Here is a 22,545-nt window from a genome sequence, read left to right on the forward strand (position 1 = left end):
CTGGGGTGTGCTTGTTTTTGTTGATGCGATGACTGGTGAATAATCTAATGGGCTTCAAACTGTCAAGGTATAAAAATTAGCTCTGGTCTGTAAAAAAACAAAACAAAAACCTGTTCAGAATGGTTTCCCGTGGAATGAGACAATCTTGATCTCAATCTTGAGATGTGCGGACAATCCCACTGCTGGTCAATTCCCTTTCTGTGTCCGATTTTCCATGTTAGTGTGAACAGTACAATTCCTATTTTTTCCAAATGCGACACAGTCCTCGTTCGTATGTCGCTATAAATCCAGCATGTATCCGATCAACTGCGGTCTGAACGGTCATATACTGTAAATTGTATTTCACAAGGCTTGGATAAAAGATACTCACCGATGCTGAAAATTATTTTGTAGGAATGCGCCGATCAGGGTTTTATGTTGCCAATTCCAAGCATGAATGAGTGAAGTTGGCCGATACTAGTCACATGGATTGATGATACATTTTTCAATGTATTTAAGATGAGTGCTATTGGCCAGGAATGTCGCATAAAGGGGAAAGTTAGGACAATTCCAAGGTCCCCGGACCACCAGAGGGCTAATTAAAATGGCTAATTACTACTTGTTTTAAGCACGATATCAAAACCAACCACATCAATGATATTGATAGACTGGATTAGCGCTGTATCTCCTCATCCTTGGATGCATGAGGAGGGGCGAAGCAGACAGCATCTGCGGTGGAAGAATCAGTCAGCAAGGAATGAGCTTTTTTTTGATGGTGCAGACGCCTGGGTAATAGTTACATTGACCATTTGGACAATATCAACATTGTACCCCCAAAGAACAAACAACAATATGAAGTCATTACATGCTACTTAATCATAATAAACACGAAAAAAGTCTAAAAGGCACCAAAAAAAAAAAAAACACCCAAATAAACAACACCGCAGCTGTGCAGGCAAATATGGCTGTTACAAGAACTTCCTGTATGCAGGACTCATTATCGCATGAATATCAAGTTTCTGGAGCCGGATCGCCTCCCGGAGCATCGGTAACAGTTTTAAAAAGTATCAGTAAAGCAGCTCATGGGAATCCCCTGCCAGTCACGGCTCTGACATCCATCCACACACTCCTGGGAATAAACGTTAAAGCAAGTCCTCCACCAAAAATCATTTGGTTAAAATAAAGTGACATCCCTTGCACAAACTCCTTGAAATGACCAAAAACACGGTAAGGGGAATACATGGAATCACACGGACATGCAAGCCATGTCTTACTGATGCACATGCACGTCACTTCTGGGACGCTGTGCGTTCACATTAACAGTTTTTTTTTTGAAAACGTGAACAACCACATAAAAATATGAATGGGCATCACCTAGCCTAGTTGATGGTGATAGCCTAGCCTCCTATGTTTGGGGAGGGCCTTTCTAGTTTGGCACTCTTCCGCACCTCTTTCAAACCAGCAGTCTTCCCTATCTAGAATTTGGACAATAGCCACGTTTACATGCAGAGTTTTTCTTCTTTCTGAATGGAATCTGTCCGAATGACTTTTCCGAAAACATGGTACACATGGAAAGGAATATTCCAATCTCTTGTCTACATGCACTGCTACAATCAAATAGAATAGCTAATGGGGCATGCGCAGTAAAACGTAAACATCAAGATCATGTGATTCCTCGGGTTTTTCTTTCACTTGTTGGACTAACGCCGTATTGCAAGTTTTTTGTTTGTCCAGTCTTGAAATTTAGTTTGGATCAAAACCAAACTTTCCGGAGCAGTCCAGTGCAGATTGCTTGCCTCCATTTTTAAAACTGAAGAATGTCTCGAGCTGCGTGTTACATCATATCTGAGAATGCGCTGAAAGAACGCACCCGGGATAAATTTAAACAGGGAAAGATCAAATTCAATCTTGCTAATATTTTATAATTAAACTTGCAACAGGTTTTATATAGATATATATTTTCTTTTTAAAGAAAAACTGGACGTGTGAATAAAGTATAGAAGGGTTTAGATTCTGTTCCACAGATTTCTGTGGATCAGGATTCTTTCCGTTTTAGCAAATAAACCGAATGCAATTGAAATATTTGGGTCAATATCCATGTATACGTGGCTAATGTTGTCCTCACAGAAATGTGAGCTGCCTCTGGGCCTGGAGAAACGACTCTCACGCTCACGCTGTGCTATGCGTTTGTCTACCTTTGCTTTAGTCTCTGCAATGTAAAGGTCGCGGCATTGTTATGCAGGACAACAACAAACACCCTACTGCCACCTCCCCAGGTGACACACCTTAACATTTTACAACTGAGGAAGCCTTTGGACCAAAGGAAATGTCTCCAACAAACAAGAAGAGGCCTGTTGTGCAGAGGACGCAAAACAAACACTAAACACAGACATGCAGACAGACACACACATCCATTCTGCTTTCCTGCGACGTAAGCGGTGAGTCATCCTTCTATTGGCGTCACGGAGCCGAGTGCACCCTGTGACAGGCCAGTTAGTAGCAGCCACACTGATCTATGTGGCACCTCTCCAGCTCCTTTCTCCTGTGACGGAGGCAGCGTTATGCTCAGTCCCTATTAGCCAGCTTCACGCGGCTCGTAATGGGCAGCCAATGCACCGACAGCAAACTCAGGCGTGGGGAGAGCCGCTGAGCGTTGTTCTGCTTCTGCGGCATCATTTTAGATCACTGCCTTGACTCCTTTGTCAGCCAAACCTGGGTCCATGCCTGCTATTGTACGGCCTTTTGTCTCATCCTTATTCATGTTTGTCACACGGCATTGTCAAAAAGCAGCATTGTTTGTCAACAATAAGAGACTGTGCACTGATGCTAAAGTGTGCAGAACCACATATATCTTATGACAGCCTGTGAAGTCAAACAATAACAAATTTTTCCGACATTTTCTGGAAAAAAACACATGTGTCAATGTCTCAAAAAGTCAAAGGCCACAATAAATACAATTTAAGATGTGTTTCACATTTAATTAACATATTAAGACAAAGGAAAGGGTCTGAGTGATGCAATGAAATATCCATTAGACAAACTAATCTTAGCAAGCAGATGCTAACACTGTGCACACGGAAACGATCCATCCTGGGATTTTGTTTTTTTGTAGAGAGTTGGAAGAAAAAAATAGCATCCACACTGTGTGGGCTTGGTAAATAGCTGCATCCAGACAGAAACAAACGACAGCGAGAATAGGATGTAACACACAAGGCAAGCCGACGTGTGGCCAATAGAACCATGTGATACCATACCACAGAAGAAGAACAATCATGTACAGATGTGGGGGAATTAGGAGGTATCAAAGGTAGTTCAGAGGAGAAAAAGCATCCGGTGTTGATCAAGTACTCTTGCTAGCAATGGATCTTGCTAATCTAGCCGGCAAACTTACATAAATGTAAACCATAAATGTTAGACCCCAACTTTTGTGAGCTCAAGATGGCGGGCCTCAGCACACACATACATACAGTATACACATCAAATGATTAAACATTTAAATCAGATCACAGTTGTTTAATTAATGAATCATGATTAATCACCATTAATATCTGTCTGAAAAATGACAGGACAGGATGATACAGTATATATACTTGATCAATGTATACCTGTTTGAATGTAACAACAGCTAACAATAGTCAATAGTAGCAGAACATTTAAACTGCGTTAAAGAGCAATGCGGGGTTGTGTTCAAAGACATAAAATCATGTATTTTCCAGCATGTAGCCAAGATTAGAAAGGAGTGATAAGAACATCCACTTCATGATTTACTTTATTCTCCTGTTGATTTATACAGACTATAAAGCTGTTTTTGTCATGTTTAGAGTGACCCTGAATGCATGTGGCGTTGTTGCAGTGCCAATGAGGAAGCAGGGCTCGACAATAACGATGTACCGATGGCCCGGGGCAAGTTAAAACAAAATTGGGGCAAGTAAATCCAATCATTAATATTCCCGTCGGGCAAGTGCACTTTAGCATGCCATACTGCCAAGAGTTTTTTTTTTAAAGCGGTTCTTGTTGGGTGTTGGTAAAACACGGACTGCGTAATTCCGATGGTAATTTGCAAACCAATCCTTGCAAATCTTGAAATGGACCAATCAGAATCGTTTATTTAGACCGCGGTCCGTAATCCACAATCCGCGTTTTACCCACACCCGTTCTTGTTCGCGATCAACCAATCAGCGATCGTTTGACTAGGAAAACATCTGTCATGGCGTCCCTGCCAACATGGTCTAATTCTTCAACAACTTGTGAAGGAAAAGAGCAAAAAGTGATGAAGCAGTGCCTCCTAAACAAGTATTTTATTAGCGTCAGCAAATCAAATGATGGCACAGGTGAGTGAATCACATTGCTGGGACAATTTGAAGTGGTCACAATGAAACACCACCCATTAGATCCAATACCAAGTGCTGATTTTGCACAAGCTACAAAATCTAGCGCTTCCATTTCTCTGTGGATTTTTATCACTTTTGCTTCACAAATTATTGTTTGACCATTGAGCATTTTTTCTGGATTAAAAACACTTTACTAGTACACAAATGTGTCTATTCAATAATGTTTCATTGTGGTGCACAACTTATAAATATCACTGCTTACTACGACTACCATGTGTAAGGTAGCATGGCTTGCCATGTTAACATACATCTCCACAAATTTTCAGACATTCCTCCAAATACAATGCATCAGTACTATTATCTGATGAATTATCAGCATATATTGATATATGATATCATTATGGCAGTCTTTTCATTTTACATGGGGCAAGTAGTTCTCACCTTAAGGATTCCCCATGGGCAAGTCATTTTTGTTTTTAACGTAGAGCCCTGAGGAAGTGTGGTTCCCAGGATGGCGGGACGAGGTGAGTATACAGTACATACAGTATCTGCTGCTGGAGTGGCAGTGCTGGTGATGTGTTCAGGTCATAGCAGAATGAATGCTAAAAGAGCGGCTGACTGTGTGACTCTGTAGGGAGCTACGTAGTGCCTTGACTTGCTGTGATGCGTACGCATTAATTACAATATAACATGTCATTGAATTAATGTACTGAATGTAGTTACAGCAGTTAACGTGCGCCATTTTTGACAGCCCTGGTGATGTAAAAAAACCAAAAATGAATAAAAGCTGTTTCCTTACCTGTGATACACTGAAACTGACCATCCTCTCGTCGAATAGTGAAGGCCTCACCTGGGTTTACCTGTACCAGGATTACCTGTGCGGGGAAAAAAAACAACATCAACATCATTCAAGGTCGCATGTAGTATTTTCAACAATTTGAAGCCTAAAAGGCGCCACCATCATGTGTTGGCCTTGATGCAGATATTTAGAAGTGATTTAGTAAACCCGACAGGAAAAACGCCATTAACTCCAATGAGCCATGTTTTTCTCTGACAGAGTGCGCATCTCCAAGAAGCTATATTGTGGACTTGATCCACTTTTCACATATACAATAATCCCTTGTTTATCCTAGATATTAATTCCAGACCTAAGGAAGATCAGTCAAATGTTGTCTTTGTGGTCGTCGATTGGCAACTCCAAATTATCCATAGGTGTGAATGTGAGTGTGAATGGTTGTTTGTCTATATGTGACCTGTGATTGGCTGGCGACCAGTCCAGGGTGTACTGCATCTCTCGCCCAAAGACAGCTGGGAAAGGCTCCAGCATACCCCCCCAATCACCCTAGTGAGGATAAGCGGCATAGAAAATGGATGGACGGATGGAAGAAGATTGGATACGCAGATTCAGATACAATTCATATAGGAAAACACAACGATTTGATACCGTTCAAGGTTTACATTTTGTACAGAAACTCAGAGTTGAAGCGCGATGAGATCGCTCGGGCATCTGGTCGCCGCACTTCTGACCAGTAGAAGGCCTCGGGGAAGAGCCAGGACACGTTGGAGAAACTATGTCTCTCAACCGGCCTGGGAACACCTCGGGATCCACACTGAGGAGCTGGACCAGGGAGAGGAAAGTCTAGACTAGACCTGCTTAGGCTGCTGCCCCCACAACCGAACCTTAGATAAGTGGTAGAAGATGGATGGAATTCAAATCATGACATGGTGTACCTAACCAAACCTAGCGCTACGCCTCTTCTACCATCACATACACATACACATACATAACACACAAGGACACAAACATCAGTAACAGTATGTGACGTTTGTATTACGGTACACAGAAATAACACAACATTCAGCAAAAAAAAACAAAAAAAAAACATGCAGGTTTGCTCTAGCAACTGGTTACAACTCAAGGCTTCCAAATGGAGCGACGAGCAGGAGAGGAAAGTCAAATGGACTTTCGTGGGAAGCAGAAGCAGCCGCAGTTGTTTACGGAGCAGGGAGTGGAAATAAAAGCCATAAAGTAGGACCTGTAAAACGTGTCCTAACAACAACATGAAGCATCAAGGTGGTGGACGGCTGATGTCGCCTGCTTCAAGAAAAAGGGTCCTTTTGGTGGAATGTTGCCCATCATCCACGATCCTTATGTGAGACATGAACACACATCTTTCTTGTCTATGCATTCTAAAGATATCAAAACAGAGGCAGCCAATGAATGCTCATCACACACCCATTGCACCGAGAAACAGATCTCCAAAAAAGGTCCATCAAGGTTTTGTGGTTTTCTATCCAGTCTGTCAGCATGTAGTAACTGGTACATTCATGATATGATGTAATACTTAGGGAGTATTTGGGGAACTTCTTTCCTGGGTGCATTGATTTCATATAGCAACATATAAAAGGAACGTGACACTGCATGTGAAAAACAGAGACAGCAGCAGTGTCGCCAACTCCGACATGTAGTGTTACCTTTGGCTGGTGGCCTGAGGCATTGGGAGCCAGTGTGTGCTGAAGCTCGTCGCTAAGTGGCTAGTAGCTAGCTGCTGTGTTGTCGCGACATGTCACTACGCCGGTAATGTAGTTGTTGGGTGTAGCAATATTCATAACAATGGTGTTGAGGCTTGGTTAATGTGCAGCTCATATTATGCAAATGGAGCCTTGTTGGTGCTCTTTGGAGGTTTTGGTGCATCCCGCTACAAGCATTTTTGGATCTTTTCCACTGGTTTCATATCTTTACAACACAAAGAAAAGAGAAAGATGTGAGTTTGTGTCCCATATAAGGATTGTGGATGCTGAGCCACAAGATGTAGTCCAGACAACTTATCTGTCAGGAACACTTTTAGGGGGACGGAGAGGGGAAAGTCTGAATAAAAATCAACTACAAACCATCTGCGATACATCTGCTGCCACGCAACTCAATAGCCTCCTAAAAATATCTAAAGGCAGCGAATCAAAGTAGCATATGGAGGCTTTTGAGTTCAAAAAGTTTGTTCAATCAAAGTGACTCATCCCTTCACCATATTCACTCTCATTAACTGCTTACAATTATTATCTAACCCGCCGCCTGTGTGAATAAACAAGCCAGAAGGCAGCTGTCCCCCCCCCCCCCCTCTAATCGTAGAATAAACATCATGGAACACTTGCGTCATGAGGGTTTGCCTTTGACTGTGTGTAAACTCTCTATCAGGTCCAACAATATCACCGTGGTGCCATTGTGCCATGCTTGCATCCAATCTAAAGCAAACAAGGAAAGTGGAGTACTGAAGGCGTTTTGCAGTCAATCAAAGCAAGTATGAAGTGGTAGAAATGGAGTACAAATAGAGTGACGCTTGTTTTGTGTTGTTGAAGAGAGATGATGAATAATTCTCATTTTTGGCCTGTTTTGTTGTTGTTACCGTCATTTGATATGGTCAGCTGATACAGGGATGAAAATGAGAGTATGATACCACATCCCTATGGGTTTTCTTGTCCATATTAAGGTCTGCATGCCAGTGAGGCCTCATCAAAATGTGCCGTGCCACAGAGCAACAAGGCTTGCTATTGCTAGTTCAGGATGTACCGTAATTTGCTGATTACAATGATGCGGGGAATTCATGGCTACAACAACAACAGTTCATGTTGTGTTCAACATGTGTGCCAAAACACAAAGTAGTACATTTCCACACGGCAGCGATGATGTTTTAAAGTCTCCATCACAGCCTGCATAGTACTTGACATAAGATGCCAATAGTCACCTTTACACTCCTAGTATTTGTTTACACCACTGCAAGTGGAGATTCTTATGAAGGATTCTTTCATGTATTCTCCATCTATGAACAGCGTCCTCATCGTTACACTCTCCAGAGCATCCAGTGAGCAGCAATGCTAGCAGCGGCAGGTTGAGTGTTGAGCCACTTCAAAATATGTTTGCCCTGCTCAACCTTCTGCAGTTGCTCCAAAATGGCTCCTTTACACCCAAAGCTTGTTTTGAAATTTTCCTTCCAGGCGACGTTTTCAGACGTTTGCAAAGTTCTCACCACATAATATTTCCCTACAATGTGTTGTAAACCTTCTGCACGCTGCACTCCTCCACGCTCTCGCATTTCCTCCTTGCTGTCCAGCACAAGCAAACGATCCATGGTCAGCTCTTATCAAATGCACTCCTGATACATTCTGATGACAACTTTAAGTGTGAATCATCACCTCTTTTTGCCTCTTTTGCAAAAAAAAAAAAAACCCAAAAAAGGTATGAAATACATCTTTGGTACTGAATGAGTTAAAATAATGCAAAGGCCAAAGTCAAATGGGTTTTTGGACTAAATCATGTCTTGACAAAGCTGGCTGGCCATGTCTGGTAAAACTGCCTGGATCCTGAGTTGAAAGGATCATGCTCTTCATACCTTGGAGCACAATGGCCTATGTCAACATGGTGACTTGGGTCATTTAAGGTTTTGCACCATTTTGGATTGACTGATTGCCCAAACATGAGGAAATCGTGAAACTCAATGGATCAAAGTATCAGACCAAAAAAAAAAAAACCGACATGATTTGGGGCCTCTCCAATTTAGCCCTGATGGCAAGGTCCAGGATTTTAGAAACACAGTTTCAGAAAAACTAATACATAGCATAAAAACAAATACACTTAAAATATTGCCACATCACATCTGACTCCATGGCTTCATGTTCTGTTAAGCTAATGTCACATTACTACCACCTAGTGGCCAGAATGCTACATAGCACTTGTATTTCCGTATGTGTACACTAATAACAGATCACATAGTCATCAATTATTCATTAATTTCGGAAAAACTACAATATAGAGGGAGGGATGACTATTTGCATTTGACTTAATGCAGTCTTTTTGCTTCATTTAGGCAAAAAATACATATAATTTGTATTCCACCACAAAACAGCATGATTGAGTAACTGAAATAATTATGAAAAACAACATGAGAGTGAGCTGACATTAGTTTGAGCGAACAGTTGATATCCATGACATCGTGGACAATATCATCATATTCATGACAGATACGGATATAGATATGACATTATAGGAAAGCCTATATTGAGGATCCGACTCATTTTCCAAGTAATCTTTAAGCGCTACTTCAAAGTCTTCAATCAGGTTGAGGAATTAGTCATGGTTATGGTTATGGTTATCGTCTGGTGAGCCCCTAACACTTATTGACACATACTGCTAGTTTCTCAATATGAAATGTTTTTGTCCATATTTTTGCCACATTATTTGCTTGGGTTTGCAGACGTTTGGTTTCCATCTGACCTTTAGGAACAAATTAATAACAAAAACACAGAGGTAGCACTGTAAGAGTTTTTTTTTTTACAGTACAGTAGTAATGTAAAGCCGTCCTTACTTAAGTATCAATATCACTTTAAACCTGTGGCTATTTTGCTTAGTATTCTCTGCAACTACAAAAGCATATGAAAGGTTTCTTGACGGCCGGCGCGTTACGCTGCTGCCGCCGCTAGTTACCTCGCTCTTGTGGTAGACGTTGTCATAGTGAAGACAGTCCCCTTGCACTGGACTGTGGATAAGTGTCTCCTCCCGCTCCAAAATCATTAGCACCTCCATCGCCGACACTGCTCCCATTCATGTGCTCGGCAACGATGGCAAAGAGCCCTTTAACTGCCACACACACACACACACACACACACACACACACACACACTCTGTCTTGTAGAGGTTCATACACACCCACGCAACGCAAGCAGCGTCAGCGAGGAGGGGGAGGAGGGAGGGTACATGATGGGAGGGTGTGGGAGAGAGGCAGGGGAGGTGGACTGGCTCGCTTAAAGTAGGTCTAATTGAGTCAAAGCGGAGGCTCGTCACACAGCCGCGGCCGCTGTGGCCTCTTCGCCCATTTGAATGTTGTCGTCTGAAATGTACGGTGACATTGACTGCACACTGATAAAGCACAGAAAGCCAGCTGCTGGCTCGAGCTACTTACTGTTGCCCGCATCGCTTTTTCTCATCCAGGCGTTGCTTGGCGGTGCAGTCAAGGGAGAGAAAAGACTCCAGGGTCCAGCAGACCCCTCCAAACCACTTCAGACAGCCTCCCAGGAGGTCACTTGACCTGGGAAGCTCGCGGCTGATCCTTGACACTTCTGCCAGCTTCCCACACAGGATCCAGGCGGCGTGCGTTTGCAGCGAGAGCTTGTCTTTATGACGGGAGCGGCGTCAATCTGCTGTCTGCTGAGCCCGCTTCAAACTCATCTGCTCTGTAGCAGCGCGGCGCTCTCTCTGCAGCAGAAGCCGCCGCGCTCGCTCCTGTGCAGCCTCCTTATCCCGCGTATCCACAGCAACCCCCCTCTTCAACAAATACGCCACGCCGACATCCACACTGAACCTTCAAGACAACGCAAGCTTATCAGCAGCAGTCCCTGTCTGGAAAAGGAGGTGGACTCCACACACCTTTGCCTGTGCTGCCAGTGGCGTGCCAGCACTCGTGCAGCCTGCTGTGCCCGCTAATAGGGTTCATTTCAATGGAGGGTGTGAGCACAGCTGAGTCAGCACACGAGAACAACAGCAGGGAGTCCTTTGTTCTGCCATGTCTTGTTCACAACAACAACAAGAGCGTTAAGGAGCCACGCAGCTTCTGACATATATGACGAGCCCCCTCCCACTCGTGCTTCCCCCATTCACAGACAAACACGCAGCAATGCCCCCTGCGCCAACAACGGAGGATGTAGCGGTTCAATGGCCCGACCAGACGGCAGCCTCTGGGTCAAAGCAGCTCGTCGACAGTCACAAGAGAGATGCCGTGCGTACGGCGTCACGTTATAAAGCCTTCAAGGAGTTGCTGCTGCTGCTGCTCGAGCGTCTGCCCTCATTCATGGTCATGGCATCCTCCCTTAAAGAGACAGCCAGAGCAGCCTGGGCCACGTTCTCACACACACGGTGACGGCTCATTCACATAAAACAGGAGCCCGTTTGCTGTTTCACTCGCTGTAAAGCGATCAAAGATGGACTAAAGAAATCAAACAAAAATAGGAGCATCCAAGCACAGTGAGCCTATGCAGTCAAAGGACTACAAGGAAGCATAATTCATTTTCTTGAAGAAGAAATTCAGACATGGAACAGAGAGAATTCTATCAGGTTCTGCCACTGCAAAGGAACCTCCAAAGTCAACCAAGCATTCAGTGAAGCTGGTCAGCAACATAAAGCATTCAGTGATACTGAATAGATATAGAGCCACCTGTAGGCCCTGGCTCATGAACACATTATAATGTAATAAAGAATAAGACCACGTAGCAGGAGGGATCAGACTTGCAAACCTTGGCACTTTGTCTCTACATTTAGCAAGTTTTTTGCCTAAATGAATCATTTTCAAGCATAAAAATGACCAAATGAAGTGAAATACAGTATAATGCTGTATTTTTTTCTTAATTCTGTAATATTGAGTGAGACACACAAGCACCAGACTTCATCGCCAGAACAACACACCTTATTGCAGGTTTCAATGATGACACAATAGGCACAATAATCCCTAACACAAGCTACTTGTGTGGCTGTAATCCACGCCAAGTTAAAACTCAACTTGCAACCCTAACGGTACTTCCTGTCCACCACCCACTTGGCTCCTCTAGCACAACAACACATTTTCAGCAACACACACAAGCTCGGATCCTATTTTCACTTATTATGTCTACTACATTGGTTCATAGGAAAATACATATGACTATAAGGGTGTTATTCCATGCCTAGAGGGACCCAATATATGTTGAAATGTAAATTTAGAAGGTTGTATACAGATTTATTATGTGTCTTATTTTCTCTTATTATGTCTAGTATATTGGGTAATAGGAGTGTAAAGGTGACCATAGGGGTGTTATTTCATGTTTAAAGGGCTCTAATGTTAAATCCCACATTTAGAAGGTCATAAAAAGGTCTTCTAGGCTTCAACTAGTCAAATATTCAACTTATAAATGAGGAATTGTGGAAATTCACTGTCAGGTCTGAAACCAATTAGCTGCACTAAACAAGGGACTACTGTAGTAAATGTCATTTAGCGATGCAATGCTATTTGCAAGTTTGAATGTTGGCGCCCTCTAGGCAGCTGGAGGATCCCTTCAAGGCTGAGATTGTTCTCATCCCTGCTAAAACAAAAAGCATTTCAGCGGAGCAGCCCATTTTCGAAGCCTTGCACAGTGAATCTGACAGACTGTGAAATACTGCTGAGAGACTGCAAAGGTTACTCCTCACACAGATGGCTGAGCACTGATCAGCGCTCGTTTCCTGCTCTCATTTTCGGCTTTTTTAATTCTCTTAGGGAGAGCAGAGCGCCACAAGGAAGCAGAGTGGATGAATGAGGAACAATAAAAGAGTATTAACATAGGGCAACAATCCAACTTGCTCTTCCTATTGTGTGTCAGTGAGAGTGACACGCGTGCTTTAGTACCTCGGCTGCATCGTTTCATGACTCTCAGCTCTGACGTGTCCCCACCGTGTCTGACTCAGAGGTCAGGTTTCTCACTATTTGTTCCCCTTTGATTGTTTAGCCCGTGTGGCTGTCACATAGCAGCTGGAGGACAGGAAGCCAGCCCAATGCCACGGGGGCACGGGGTGGTTCATGCGAGTACGCTACTGAAGCAGCCACAGTCTCCAAGCAGCCGATGGCGCACTCGTACGTGTGCGGTGATGATTCAAGGCAATTTCATGATCCATGGGAAACATCACATGACTGAATAAGATGGTTCCGAGATGTGTTCATAAAGCCAGACATGAAAGATATTATTAGACACAAACCACAGAGGAGACAAAAACCACATGTCAAACCATATCAATGTCTCTAAAAATGTTATGAATTTGAAAGACTTTTGATGAATAAGAGGACGTGGGATTGACACCATCAATACAAAACATTGAATACAAGTGTGAGTGTCTCTCCCTACAGTCCAGATGACCACCAACAGGGTTCATAATCATTTCACATTTCCTGACTAAACAGACATGTAATATCAAAACAAAAGTGCACTTTTCAATTTTGCCCATCATACACAATCCTTATGTGAGCCATTAACACTTCTTTCTCTGTTCTGTGCCTTTGAAGGATATAAAAACTGGTAAAAAAAAAGATTAAAAAGCCAAGTAATGCACATGATGGGATGCATCTATTCCACCGAGAAAGGCCGCTATGAAAACACCTCCCAAAATCTCCAACAAGGTGAGCATGTATTAACAGGTACATTCATGATAACATGTAATACTTGCAGTATTTTGTCCTCTAAAGCATTACCACAACTTCCATCCTATACCTGTTTTGTGGTTCACCATTTATCAGTCCACAAAAATGCACATTTCAGCATGTTTTGGGACTAAATTAAGCATATTCATGCATTAAAATGGTGAAAATACAAATAAGGCATTGGGAAGACAAACATTGCTGAAGTAATAATAGTGATTAGAATTATAATAGGTGAACCTGGTGTGTGTGTCTAAATTATGTCTAATATGTCTTATTTATCCATCATCTACTGTTGCCTGCTTGTTAAGCACTTTGAGACTCTTTTGTGATTAAGGGCTATATAAATAAACTTGACTTATTTTCTCTTACAATGTCTGCCATGTTGGGTAAAATGATTGTAGCTTATTATTAGTCATATTTAAGTAAATTGTGCGTTTATGGCTAAAATTAATAATGCAATAAATTTCAAGCATCAAAATGGTGAAATGAACTAAAATACAAATATAGGGCACGTACAAGACATACTGTACTAAATGCATTCAAAAACAAATGTAGCCATGTGACTATAGGGGTGTTATTCCATGACTTGAGGGCACCAATAATGTTGAAAAAATGTATTTAGAAGGTGGAGCTCTAACTATGAAAAAAATCAATTTATAAATAAGGTATCCATCTTCTACCGCTTATCCTCACGAGGGTCGCGGGGGGTTCTGGAGCCTATCTCAGCTGTCTTGGACCCTGGACTGGTGGCCAGCCAATCGCAGGGCACATATAGACAAACAACCATTCACACTCACATTCATACCTATGGACAATTTGGAGTCGCCAATTAACCTAGCATGTTTTTGGAATGTGGGAGGAAACCGGAGTCCCTGGAGAAAACCCACGCATGCACGGGGAGAACATGCAAACGCCACACTATGATGGCTGAGGATGGAATTGAACTCGGGTCTCCTAGCTGTGCGCTAACCACTCATCTGCTGTGCAACCGTATCCGGAACCAATTAACAAAGATCAACGAGAGATGATGTGAAATGTGACTAACAGTGCATAACCAAGATACTGAGGAAAAAGAGCAGCAGCGTTTTAGAATGAATGAATAGCACGAAGGTGAATATTTTCATCTCTCAGTATTGCCATAGTAAATATTGTCTGGAATCAAGTTCTCTCTAGAAGTTGAATTAAGTATCCATCTATCAAATCTGGAAGAAAAATAAAGGCACAGAAGGCAACTAGCCATTAGAGAGCTTTAACTAGCTTTCATAACTGACAGATTCATCTGTTGCCACTTGAGCTCGCAAACGGCAGGGGAAAAAACCTAAAGGGGCGGCGTACAGTTAATGGACGGAAGCGCTGAATCACGCTGTAAACAAAGTCATCTCTGAAAAGGAATCATGTCAGGTAATGACCCCACCACGGCAGCTTCTTCTCTGACTCACAATGGCTGCTCCAGTCCAGCATCAATACCCTCAGCTCAGTCGGGAAGGGAGAAACCAAAAGAGAAAAGAGGAGGACGTGTCCTTGCTGCTTGTCAAAGTAAAAGGTCAGTGAGAAAGGTTAGCCATCACTGTGAATGGTTTTCACCGTCATGGCTGCTTGGTCAGGAGAAGCTCCACTCAGGAATCACCATCACTACACGTCATGTTTCATGCTACTCGCCTGTGGTAACCCTTCCCAAAAGACCCACCCTGAGTCATGATAAACATGGAATAAACATGGAGTGGACATTTCCTAGCCAAACGTGTAGGTGTCCAAAGTGGGGTGGCCCGCTGCTGGGGTTTTTTGTTTTTTCATCATTTTTTCATAAAGCAAAGAAGCAAAGGTAAAATGTTGATACGAATAACTGGTTCAACGAGGGGTGTCACAAGACGAGATTGTAACCTGACTTAAGAAAAGTACAATAAAAAATAAATATATGGCAGTCTACTCCTCTGCACTCTGTGTGTATGCTAGCGGCCCCGCCTCCACCCGCCCAGTGTGTCTTCCAACAGATTGGCTGACTGACTGACTTCCCTCATTGTTTTATGGAACAAACATTCCAAGGTGCTGAAAGCAATGCACACGGAACCTCTTACTGCCTAAATGGAAGCGGGAGATGACACGCATGCACATATAATGCAGAAACATCATCCACAACATTTTCAATTAATATGGGATTTATGAATTTATTTTTAGTGTCCCATGCCGAGTACAGGAAATGACGTCACGCTTTAATCTCACCAGATCTTGAGTACATACTGCACCATCTTTTCTTTCTTGATCCAATTTGTATATTAAAAGATGCTCAAATCAATCCAGTGTAGGCTGGATTATGCTAAGCTATCTGAAAACAACATCCACGTCTTGGCAAATTAGTGTAATGACCAGCTGGCCCGGGGTCATTCATAATTCATTCATTTAATAAAACAGGGGCTGTGGGCCAAAAATGGCTCCCAGGCTGCACTTTGGACACCCCTGCTGGGGACACTGATTGATAAAGGTAATTGCTTAATGTCCATGCCTGTGCAGCGGACCTACATGGCTGGAGCAGTTATTCTTCCTATATTTAAGCTTTTTTTAAATTAGGGAATACAGATGGCCATTTTCTAAATGTTGTGTTTTGCCATTGTTATATAGGGTACGATTGACATTTAACAGAATACTTTCTCAGGGCTATCCAATGTCAAGCTGTCAAGGTGGTTATGATAACCAAATTGCTGTGTTTTTAATAACATGAATTTGAGCATTGAAATCGTCTAAGAAGGCAACGGTGTTGGACAAACACAGCCGCCGCGCCGTGTGTTATCAGATACGTGTTATTACGCCACATGAGAACACATTTCAGCGCACTTCAGCAGTTGCAAACACGCAGTGACTCAAACTGGTCTGAACAGGAGGGCGGCGGTGACGTCAAGCGGGAAGGTGCAGCAGTATGGTTTTATTCCTTTGCCTGGCATAAAACACTAAACACACTGACACGTGTGACGCGCGCAGGTAATCAGGCAACCTTTCCTGGAGTCAACAAGGCAAGACGTGAATTCCGTGAGATCACGCTCGCCGCAGGCCGACATGTGAACAAAGGCTGTTGTTTTTCCACAGTGGAAATGACAGGACGGCTGGGAAAGCGTGTGGACGTGGCATTTGCTTATATTAGCAGGTCTTATCTTGATAAACCCCAACGAGGCTGAGGAAACGATAGAAAAGCTGTCTGTGTGGGCTATTCCTCCCCCACCCATCCCTCCAAAGACCGCAGGAAGTCAGAAAGACTTTGGAAATTGAAGTTTTGGTCATCAGAATGACAGTAAAACCATGTCACAGCTGCTCTGTCTCACTTCTACCGCCAAGGAGATACTCAACCACACACCTGTTTCTCATCAAATGAATCATCTTTCAGTATCTTTGGTGTTTTTAGCATCTGAAAATGTACGCATCACTAAATATCACATTTCATATGAGCCACTCTTCTTCACAGCAATTATCATACCCACATGTTCCGCAGCTCGTAAGGTCCATTTATATGATTTGGATTTATTTTGCATCCGTGGCAGATATCTTGTTTACGGATGAAGATGCGAAGGTCGCAGCCATCTTCATCTCGTACACAGCAACGGACAGCCTACAGCGTTCGGTACTGCCACGTCAGAGGAAGTAAGGCTACGTTCACACTGCATGAGTGATGCACTATCGGGATGTTTAATTGCAATGCTTTACATTGTTGGTGCACATGACGAAACAAAGGCGACAGGTTAGTATGAACGCAAAGTGTCTGGAAGGTGACGTGCGGGTGCAAAAGCACAACATCAATTGCATTTCCGTGTGTTTAGGGGGGAAAATTTGGATGGAATCGGTGATACCAATCCCGTACTACGTGCAAATTCACCTAATATGTTTGGCAAATTTGATATGAAGTAGCATAAAGAATACACGATATCGTCATTTGTTGATGGATGATTTTCAACCCATCAGAAAAAACAAAGGACACAATCATATAGCTGACGTATCAAAATGATCACTATTTTGATTTCAGAATGGACATTACAGCACAAATCAATATTTTAGTATGGATTAGCATGTTACTAGAGCATTCTTCTTAAGGCATTTGTGCAAGGGGAGTCAATATTTTGTAAAGCAAATAATGGGCCGTAGCAGTTGAAGAAAGAGGGTAGAGAATTTTGGCTGTGGCAGTTTGGAGACAACTTGCTGCCACGTCTGCTCCAAGGTGCGTGTGGGCGGCAGGAGTGCTGACACATGACCACAGCTGCTTGGCTAAAATCCGTTTTGGATGAGAGGAGAAACTTTTGCCGACATGGGCGAGTTCCACGATAAAGCAGGCCTTTCCATGACTGCCTACATCCCTGAGGACCTTTAAAGTCCCGATAAGCACGGCATGACACGCCTCTCCGTGACGTACAGGTGAGATATATACCCACCTGACCCATCATACTGCAGTTGCAGCATGATGTATGCATCACGTACATTATCGGATTTATAACCCCATAACAAAGACGCCTGAGTCGCATTTGAAAAGAATCTGAATGCTGTTCACACTGATATGAAAAGAAATCATACGGGTCACATATGAGCAAAAACATAAGTCTAAAACCGAGCCACTTGTGAGGTCTGATCTTCCCTGTCATGCAAATGTATTACTCTTTCCATTGTATACTGTTTTGAGAAGTCAAACTCTTACATAACCGCAATAACTAATCACAACTACATGTCCCATGTCTCTACATGTGTCATAACCAAAATCCCCCAAGAACTGGGCACACAGGACCAAGTGGGGGGTGGGCCACTGTTGATAGACTACACTTCTCATAGGGATGTTAAACAACTTCCCTTTAACTAAAAAGAGCCAGCACTGTCGGAGGTGAGTAATGCCATTCATCATTACATGCTACAAATAAGGTAATTAAAACATGTATGATTCATGGCAATATTGGATTAATATCGGTATCAGCCAAAATCCAGGACTGCTATATCAGTATGGTATTGCCAGTGAAAAGGTTGTATCGAGACACTTGTACTAAATTGAAAATAAATATTAATACAAATGACATCAAGTGTAATCAAATAATTAAAGATAAATAGAAAATCATTTGAATACATGCGGGTGGTGACTAAATGAACATTGGTAAATGTGGGTCCTATGGAGAGACCAGTGGAGAGCCCCTGTACTACATCACACAGACCAGTTGGGGAGCAAAAGCTACCAAGAGTACCTGCTGGGGGCCCTCCCCGTTGACCATGGCCGGGGGCGGGGGTGACGCCAGAATGGGGAGTTCAGGGCTGAGAAGCTGGCCGGACTCCAGAGGTGGGGTGTGGTCTGCCATGTTTCCCTCATTCACACCACCAGAGAGGTTCTCCTGCAGCAAATGATACACAACACAGAATACATCAAATGTAGGAAAACGGCATCATGAGCACACCAGCACATTAGCAGGGGATGTCCGAAAATGACAGAAAGTCTCTGGATTTGCTGCTAGGCACTTTTTTTTAAAGTATATAGCGGGGTCTGATTACACATTAAATATAGCAACAATGTCACAAAGTTGGCATCACTGAGCCCTCATACTACATCTTCTTCTCTGTCAAACTGAGTGCATTTGAGGTGTGCTAACAAGCACATGATATGGTATTTTACAGACTATAAGTCACACTTATAGGCATGAGTATGTGGGCGTACAGTGGTGACTGATCCCTCGTACTACATCTTCTTCTCTGTCAAACTGAGTGCATTTGAGGTGTGCCAACAAGCACATGATATGATACTTTACAGACTATAAGTCACACTTATAAGCATGAGTATGTGGGCGTACAGTGGTGGAGGTCGAGCAGGACTTCCAAAAAGTGAGAGAGCAGTCGGCAAAGCCGGCGTTAGTTAGGCCACGACACGACACTGCAGGCTCCTTGTTGTTGTTTTTTTCTTCCGGCGGTGGCTTTCCTCTCATCAATGTAATGTAATGGCAGTTGAATGACACCTTGTCGGGATGGCTGTAAATGAGTCAGACACAGGGGACCATGTTCGAGGCAGATGCTCCCAACACAGCATGAACAGCATAGCCCAAACTCGAGACTCCAGCGCAGACCCATCGCCACATCTTTAAACACATTTTACCAATGCTTCCAATCAATTTAGGCCAACATTACGCAAAATTGCCTAAACATGCATACATGTTGACTAGTAAGACTTAGTATGCAACCACAAAACAGCAATAATTTATTCCTTCATTTGAAAAACTGATGTGAATGTGAAGCTGTGAAATTCAAACCGCCGAGTGTCGAGGGACGACTATAATTTATGCGTGTATAATTTCACATCATTTTCACATTTAATTGTTAATCAATACTGACTGACATAACCAAGGAGTGAACATTACTGTTGACAGCCATGAGAAGGCGCTAAGGGCTTGTGAAGACTTCAGTGATGTGAAATGGGATGGAGAGCGAGGCGAACTTGCTTAGCGGTAACTTGCCAACCTGTTATGTTAATTTAGCCTATTGTGCCTCGCAGGTTAATTATGTTATTAATGTGTAACATTAAACAGGAACCCTACTCAGCCTGTTGGTCTGTGTGCTATTATATGTCTGTTCTTGATCTTGAATTTTCTATCCATTTTCTAGCTCTCATTAGGCTCACGGGTAAGCTGTAGCCTATCACAGCCGACTTGGGGAGAGAAACGAGGTACACCCTGGACTGGTTGCCAGTATTCAACCATTCACATTCACGCCTATGATCAATTTAGAGTCTCCAATTAAGTGACATACATACTTTGGAACGTGGGAGGAAACCGGAGTACCCGGAGAATGGCCACACGAACAACGGAGATAAGACACCTGGATCTCCTGGCAGTCTTTCATTCATCAAATACATTTCTATATAAATGCAACATATGTTGTTTTTTTCCTCAGGACACACACTTTCACTGCTGAATACTTTTTTTGGTATATTTCATACCATTAAATAAATTCAATGACAACACAAAATGCAGTTTTGAAATGAAACTTTGTTACTAAGGGGAAACAATTCCAAAGCTGCATCCCCCAGTGTGAAAAAGAGATTACCCCTAAAGCTAAGAAGTGGTCGGGCCACCTTTAGCGCATTCAAGCGTTAGTGATAACTTGCAATGAGTCTCTGGGGGTGGGGGGTTGTTGTCATTCAGCCACATTGGAGGCTTTGCCAGCCTTTTTAAGGTCATGCCACAGCATCTCGATAGGATTCAGGTCAGGACTTGGACTTGGACTAGGCCACTCCAAAGTCTTCATTTTGTCTTTCTTCAGCCATTCAGAGGTGGACTTGCTGGTGTGTTTTGCATCATTCTACAGATTTCAGCTTGAGGTCACCAACGGATGACCGGAAAGTCTCCTTCAAAAGTCTTCAAGACATTTTGATAGACGGCAGAAATCATGCTTCCTTTTATCACAGCAGGTCTTCCAGGTCCCAAATCAGTAAAACAGACCTAGACCATCACACTACCACCAAAATTGAGACGAGCCCTAATGTTCTTTTTGTTCAGCAGCGGTCTTGGTCTTGAAACTCTGCCATGCAGGCTGTTTTTGCCCAGTGTCTTTCTTACGATGGAGTCATGAACATTGACCTTAACTGAGGCAAGTGAGGTCTACACTTCTTTGGGTGTTGTTGTGGGGTGACCTCTAGAGTTAGTCATGGCTGTGCTCTTGGGGTCAATTCACCACTGTTCCATGTTTTGGCCATTTGTGGATATTGGCTCTCATTGTGGTTGGCTGGAGTCCCACAGCTTTAGAAATGGCTTTATAACCTTTTCCACAATTCATTTAAGTTATGTTTTAACAGGGAGGCAATCAATTTTTTCACACAATGCCATTTAGATTTCAAAATGTTTCCTCCCTTAATGCAGTGTTTAATTGAAAAACTGCATTCTGTGTTCAGGACAGTTGTCATTAACTAACGTTTCAATTTGTTTGATGATCTGAAACATTTAAGTGTGACAGACATGCAAAAAAAATGAGGAATGGGGACCCATACTATTTCACAGCACCGTATGCTCTAAATCAACTTATAGTCAAGCAAATGCAGTTATGAATTTAGATTGAACAGGTAGCGCCAAATCTATTCAAAATGTATTTGCGGTAGTCCTCAACAATTTTTGAAAAGTATGGAAACATTGATAAAATTGTTTCCAAACACAATAAAAAATGCGCTGTGTGCCTACTATATGCAATACATTTTGGACGGGCATATATCCTGCACACTTTGAGGGAAATGTAGTCAAGAAGTAGCTAAAAAGTAGGCATATAGAAACACAGACTGAAGACGAGCTGTAAGGATTATATCCAAACTGAGAACACTGGTGCACCTCAGCAAGCTCAGATCACATGAAACGTTCAAAAACACCAGCAAAACGGCAGAGAGAGAGAGAGAGAGAGAGAGATGTATCATGTGTCCTTGAACCTAATTACAGTCCAGCGCCTGTGCTCCTAAAACCTTGCAGTGATCTGGCTTATCTGTTAGCTTTAGCCCCGCCCCGCCTTAAGCTGAGACAACACAGTCCGTTTACAAATGTGATGGTCAATGAACCGGGTCTGACGGGAAGGCCCATGTACGCTCGGCCACTTCGGGCTTGGTGGATGGCAAAGACGTTCAAAACTGTACCTGACAGCCAAAATAAAAGAAGGCGGCCACTATCCATCTGCAATTTCCACATCGTGATCGCCTAATGCCGCAGCACGCACGCCAGCCATGACGGACTCCATGTACACTATTTGTGCAACAATTACTGTTTATGGAATGATGGTGGAAACAGGACACGCGTGTGCAATAAAATCCATCTTAAACAAAACGACGTGACTGGACACCATGTTTGAGTGCAGCAGCACCTGTCTTCAGGTGCAGAGCATCATGAAACCTTAAATATGAGGCATTCACAGTCCACCCACAGGCTGAAGAGTCGCCTTGAATAGAACACGAAAACATGAAAGCAGACCCTTTGCTACATTAGCTAGCTTAGCTTTGCAGCCAAGCCGGTGTTTACTCCAGCCACAGGTGTCATATTCTGTGATAATTATTATTGATATTTGGGAACTGCTCT

The 22,545-nt window shown here is 43.0% G+C and overlaps 1 protein-coding gene across 5 annotated transcripts in view; it reads right to left on the reverse strand.

Moving 5' to 3' along the window:
- fndc3a (fibronectin type III domain containing 3A) overlaps nucleotides 1-22,545 on the reverse strand; it is a 60,187-nt gene that overhangs the window by 36,406 nt on the left and 1,236 nt on the right. For 4 of the 5 annotated variants that reach the window (XM_058079096.1, XM_058079097.1, XM_058079094.1 and 1 more), the window contains 2 exons: nucleotides 18,700-18,843; nucleotides 5,110-5,185 (listed from right to left, as the gene is read on the reverse strand). In XM_058079096.1, the coding sequence (XP_057935079.1) occupies nucleotides 5,110-5,185; nucleotides 18,700-18,810 (187 nt within the window). In that variant the 5' untranslated portion in view covers nucleotides 18,811-18,843. Of the gene's footprint in view, nucleotides 1-5,109; nucleotides 5,186-9,786; nucleotides 10,915-18,699; nucleotides 18,844-22,545 lie in introns of those variants that run through there. The other variant, XM_058079092.1, reaches the window with a different exon arrangement.

This window comes from Doryrhamphus excisus, chromosome 8 (assembly GCF_030265055.1).
Source record: "Doryrhamphus excisus isolate RoL2022-K1 chromosome 8, RoL_Dexc_1.0, whole genome shotgun sequence".
NCBI lineage: Eukaryota > Metazoa > Chordata > Actinopteri > Syngnathiformes > Syngnathidae > Doryrhamphus > Doryrhamphus excisus.